This window comes from Oryzias melastigma, linkage group LG5, assembly GCF_002922805.2.
Source record: "Oryzias melastigma strain HK-1 linkage group LG5, ASM292280v2, whole genome shotgun sequence".
NCBI classification, from domain to species: Eukaryota; Metazoa; Chordata; class Actinopteri; order Beloniformes; family Adrianichthyidae; genus Oryzias; species Oryzias melastigma.
The window spans coordinates 30,793,194-30,799,387 of NC_050516.1; the positions used below are offsets into that span (position 1 = coordinate 30,793,194).

The 6,194-nt window shown below is 40.0% G+C and overlaps 1 protein-coding gene across 1 annotated transcript in view; it reads right to left on the reverse strand.

The window, feature by feature from the left end:
• The window catches only part of LOC112144517 (transmembrane protein 88), a 10,314-nt gene extending 5,115 nt beyond the window's left edge, over nt 1-5,199 (reverse strand). The window contains exons 1-2 of the mRNA XM_024269063.2: nt 4,512-5,199; nt 3,987-4,281 (exon numbers count right to left, since the gene is read on the reverse strand). Of these exons, the coding sequence (XP_024124831.1) occupies nt 3,987-4,280 (294 nt within the window). The 5' untranslated portion in view covers nt 4,281; nt 4,512-5,199. The remainder of the gene's footprint in view (nt 1-3,986; nt 4,282-4,511) is intronic.
• Between the last annotated feature and the right edge of the window lie 995 nt (nt 5,200-6,194).

Genomic DNA, 6,194 nt, shown 5'->3' on the forward strand with positions numbered 1-6,194 from the left:
AGGTAAAAATGCAAACAAAAAAAAATCCCATTTTGAGAAATGCAAGATTTGTTTTATATTTTTGCTTTTTTTGGTGCCAAAACACAGACATAACTCATATTAAAAAAAGAAAAAAGAAGGTCATGAATGCAAATCCAAATTTCCTAAATGCTAAAGCGAGACTCTGTGGCTCCTTTTAGGTTTTGATCAGTAGAAAACAAACTTAAATGGCTCTTTTACTGTTAAAGGGTGCTGACCCTGGGGTCGAGAAAAGTCCTGGAGAGGATGTCGATCAACTCAGCCAGGAAGCAGACAGGTGGGATGTGGTTCTCATGGGTGGATGCAGCGACTATGACGTAAACGGTAAAACTGAGAAAGGAAATGGGACTAAACAGGAGTGAATGCAGAGAGGTGGAAGTGTGGAATCCACCTGCGCTCTCTGTCTAACTCTCAAACACACTCAGACACTTGAAGTGATTTGGTCACGTCACAAGCCCTTTTGTTCAACGATTTCCTATTATAAGCTTTCTCTAGATCAATTCTGCCTCCTACACGTGCACCATAGCAACGGTGGGTTTAAAACGCACCGTGTGGCTTTTACCGAACACGTTCTCCTCCCTGATGCCGTGTCATGGTTGGCCAGATCAGACACCCTCCGTGAGTCTGTGGCGCCGTGAGATAAAACTCTGATCTTGTCTGCTTTAATCCGCATTCTGGTCACGTTACATGGATTTAGCGATAACTGGGATGAGTGACAAAAACTGCACCAGAAACATTACTTCACCTGTCGTCTCCGGGCTCGGGTTCTGACAGAACCGGGACTCGACAGCCTTTGGTGGAAGATTGTCTGCCTGTTATGCGACTTGAATGAACTGCAGCTTTGTGACAGACTAATTACTGGAATCTAAGCGTGTTCCTGGTTAAAACACGACGGCAGTCTGAGTAAGCTCATGGGAGAGTCACCTGCACGACTTTCAGAGCATGTTCCACCTCGTAATCCTCCATCGTCCACGGATCACATCAGTTCATACTTGTCTGAACTTCCAGCTTAGCAACACATGACAGAGCACACAGAAACGGAGCAGATTCCTCCGTGAAAATGGTTTGTGAACATACTTCTGCTGTTCTGGATAAATATTTGGGCGGGCCGGGGCAAAAGTGTTGTTGATATTAGAACTCTCCAGAAGTAAACACAACCTCTGAGGCAAGCACATGTTAAAACCAGGCTCTGGTAGGATTATATTTTGAGCTTCAGTGCAAACATCTGCCTCTTTAGCAGGAGATCTGTCATCATTTGACATTGTTTTAAAAGGGGCCGTACCATGAAAAAAAAAACTTTTTGAGCTTTTAAGTGTATTCAACTCTTCAATCCTCACTATAAACAACCCTAAAGCGGCATTTTGATCCGTTCTCACATTTCTGATTAATCCCCAGATTTAATTAATGTTCTCTCAACAGCAGCCCCTCCCATACCCCTGAAAACGAGCACGTCCTCACATGCTGACATCACAAATTGAGATCCACCCCCTCCAGGAAGAGTCTGCTAGCGATGCTAGCGGTGATCGATTAGCTTCGAGTTATTCAAGTTATAAACAAACCAATCAGAATCTTCAATAAAAGAAGGTCGCCTCTCATCCAACGTTCAAAACATTTGATTGACACCTCCTCAAGTGGTGGGGGTGTGGACTTCCAACAAGCTCACTCCTGATTGGTGAGATTGGTTGCCATAGAAACGGGGTCTCAGCGTGACACGGACCAATCACCGCTAACTGACTTCTTCTGGTTCCACGACAGCATCTGCGTGGTGATAAAAATGGCGACTGAATCGACTTCAGTTGGTTGGAGGCCTTTTCTGCGAGTGATGTCACACTCGCTCAGTCCAGTTCTCTTATACAGTCAATGGTAAAATTCTGCCAAATGGTTTAGATTTCAGAATAATGTTTACACTAATTCATACTGAGGTCCATGAAGATTTAGTTTGTGATTTCAGCAGAGCAGACTCTACTTCCTACATCAAGGAGTTTTTTTCCTCTGGCCAGGAGTCTGCTGAAAAATCCACGTGTCCCATTTGTGCTTAAAACAAGGTGAGTATTATAAAGAAATAGAGCTGTATTTATCAGGGCTGCCACGATTAGTCGACGAATCGACTATTAAAATAGTCGACAACTAATTTGGTTACATTATATTGTATGGAGTCAGAGTGTAGTAAAGTTGAACAAAATTAAGTAGATGTTAAATAGATTAACAGCAAGTCTTTTAAATATATTCATGGGCTATGTTTTCATCTTTTATGGTAATTTAAAAAAATATTTAGCAAATATTTTATCAACATGCTAACGTTTTTGACAAATTTTGTTTTTTTTTTTGGGGCTAATTTGGAGTTTAGCTCAACATTTTTGCAAAAATATCATGTATAAGGGATTTTTAACCAATTTTACTACAAAATTTCAAGAAATTTAGGTCAACTTCAGCACTATTTCATAGTTCTTTAACAAAATTTTCAGTCAAATTTAACATTTTGCAAATAGCTTTTGTATTTTCAGGAAATCCGTGCAGCTATTAAAGTCAATTGCATTCCATTTTCAGCAAAAAGCTTCAGCATCTTCAGCGAGTACTAAATGCAACTTTTCTAGTATAATCTTAATTCTTGTAAACTATTGAAGGACAGAAGCTGCACAATTCATTAAAAGTTGAAAAACATCATCTTCATTGTCTTTATTTTAGTTAGTTTAAATCTGATGATGGTTAAGATGTGTGGTTTACATCCACGTTACACGTGACCCGATTAGTCGACTAATCGGAAAAAATAATCGCAGATTAGTCGACTATTAAAATAATAATTTGTGGCAGCACTAGTATTTATACTTTCTTCCACTGGCTGAAGACCAACACTGAGTACTAGTGATGAGTAGAAAGTAAAGGAGCCTCGATGCTGCAGACCAGCTTCCAGAACTTTCCATCTGCTGATCCTTTCATCAAATCCAGCAGCTTTTTTTGTGTTTTGTTGAAAATGTCTTTTGTGATTATATGAGCTTTAACAAGACTGCAGACCACCAGAAAATTACTTTTCCCCAACACAGCTACCTATTTCTGACAAATTTGAACAAGAGGCAAGAGGAAGTCCTGAAACATGTTTCTTTGTGCAGACTGGGAAAAACAATCCTGCAATCAGTAACTTTGTAATTCTCACTCTTTGTTGTCCGAAATGGTTAAATTTGCCATGAAAATCTGTTGACATATATCTTAAAGTGCATCAGAAGAAATCTGATTCTAACCTGAAGATGACAGGGATATCAGTGAGTCTCATCGCTGGCCAGATTAGTAGAGAAAATTCATTTTCTGAAACCATTAATCAGTTTATTCAGTCGTAATTCCTCATTTTTGTGTGTTAACAATATTGGAAAATGGATGGAAACCTTGAGTTTTCTCTAATTTACTTCTGTTTTGTGTCTGTAGGAAATCTGGATGACTCTCTGCTCAGTCTAGAGTAGAAATGTGGAACAACTAAAACCAGAATGATGCAGAGCTACACAAAAACCCCCAATATATTTAATTTAAATGGTAAAAACCTGTAACTTTTTTCTCCAAAACAAATGTTTCCAACAGTTAATGTATTTTCCTGCAGCCTTTTTTCCATTTTTGCTTCATTACGTTATTAGAGGAAGCAGATGCAACCGTAAAATGTCCATCGTTTCTATTTATTTAGAATTATAGAGTGACTCCATCTCCTCCCTCATTAGCAAATCTCCACAGAACCATCGTGGCCTCACAGGAAAACATTTCACAGGGCGGAATTTAATGGAACGAGGAAGCAGAGTGTAATATTGATATTATCAGCGTGTTGAAATACATGAGCTGAGGATGTTACTGGGGTAAATATTATCATTGATGCTGCACTGAAATCAGGTTTGGCTGTTTGGAAAGAAAGTTACTATTTGCACTTCAAGAACTTTGGTCTGATTTTTGGCATCAGCTCAGGGATTTACCCCCCAAACCTGACGACTCACCCTGGAGTGACAGAGGAACCCGGCGTACAGCAGCAGCGCCGCAGGCAGCAGCACCACGGCGAACACAACAACCAGGAGCAGCAGACTGGCAGAGACCACAAACACGTTCCACAGGATGAGAGCCGCCCCGCAGGCCAAGCAGCCCCACCTGCCCCTCCGGCTGCCCCACGCACTGCCCTCGCTGTGAGCCACAGGAGGGGGCAGCATCTTCACCCCGTCCCCCATCCAGAACTCCTCCTCTTTCTCATCCTCAGCTGAAGCCCCATCATCCAGGTCCACGTCCACTCCACACATCCTGGAGGAAAAGCCCAAACCGGAATTCATTGATTGAAACATAAAAAATCCAAAAACAAACATTTCTCTCATTTTTATTTAATTATTTTTTATTCTGGGTGAACTTCTGTATTCTGCATCACTTACCTTAGTATTCTGAAGCAGAAAACCCGTCAGATGTAGATTTAAATCCTGTTTTTCTTGTCAAACTGGGACTAAAATGAAGCAGAAACTCGCGTTTTGGTCTCTTACCTGTGAGCAGAATCCTGTTCGGGTCTGTGGTTCGGCTGTGGAGCTTTGAGTCAGAGAGCAAGCGGCTGCAGCGGAGCAGACACCCGTCCTGAACTGATGCTGCCGTCTGGCTGCATCCTCCGCGCGGCTGGCTGCGCGCGCGCAGGCGCAAGCGCCGCGTGCCCAGAGCGCGCGCTCGCGAACAATTGTCCGATCAAAAAAGAAAAGATAATAAGGATGTTTTTATTTCCTTATTTGTATTTATTTTTATTTTGTTTATATTTATTTTTCATATGCTCAAAAACTCGCCAAAGGCGCACATCCCAACTACCTGAAAATATGTTTTTAAAGTGAAAAGGTCCGTAAAAAACGATGACATCACATCACGGAGGGGGAAAAATGGAACAAATATAGTTTCATCAAAATCCATCTTTTTTTTTACATTGAATTTTTAGAACCGATTTCTTTTAATCCTGCATGAATTTTTATTTACTTTACATGTGGCAGAAAAAAAGTCACCTTCCAAAATTCACCTGGACAAATTCAACTGTCAAAAATTCACCTGTGAATGTGGAGAACTCTTCATGACCTCAGACTAAAGCAATCAGCACCAGATCAAGTCCAGCGGCTCTTAGCCAATCAAATGAAGCTCCTTTGATCACATGACAGCATCAGGAACAAGCAGTAAGAGTTAGTTGGGTGAGTTTGTTTCTCTTTGTGTTTGTTTTGTCCATTTTTCCTGGAAAGCTCAACACTCAATCTTTCTTCTTTTTGACAACAACATTTTGGTAATTGTGGTGATGATTTTTATAGCAGCTTATCAACGTTGAAGCTGGCGGGAACCAAACTGCATCTTACCCAGACCGACTGTTGCTCCCTCTAGTGGCGGAATCTCGGATTGCGGTCGTTACTTTAAAGAACCCTAACTCGCCACAAGAACGGGCTACAAACTTGCTTTTTTAACATACTTATTTTTGTTTCTCTTCACAACTCGGCCGGATTAAACAATTTGGCGGGTCGTATGTTCGGAGGTGTGTGAATAGAGCAAAACATCACTTTGAGAATGTTTTCTATGACACGTTAACAGATTTTGCATGACATAGGCCACATGTATCAAACTCAAGGCCCGGGGGCCAGATCCGGCCCTCAAGGTAATTTTATCCGGCCCTCCAGATCATTTTATTTTACTGTTATTAATGTCCTAATGTTATCTTGTTCTTATTTTTAACGTGTATAATTTTGACAAAATATATTTTATGGAGAGTAAAACATTGAAAGTTATTTAAAGTTTACGTTGATTTATTCTGGAATAATAGTCCTGCCTTTTTATTATTTATAATTATGTTAAAAAGTTACAGTTTAAAGTTTTAAAAATTGGCATTCTGATAGCTTTTTGGACTATTTAGGCATTTAAGAAGATTTTTTTAGGCTATTTAAGTTCAGCTAATATGTCAGCTAAATGCTAGCTGTATTAGCTAATTTAGGCTTTGCTAGCTATTTTGAATAACCTATGTTTTTTTTATTTTTATTTTATCAATTTGGCATTTAACTAATATTTTAGCTAGCTATCAGCTTCAGCGTATTCAGCTATTAGTTTCAGTGATTTCCGCTATCAACTTCAGTATTTTTAGCTATCAATTTCAGCATATTCAGCTGCCAAATTCAGCTTACATCATTCACAGTTCAATTATCGCAGGTAATGCT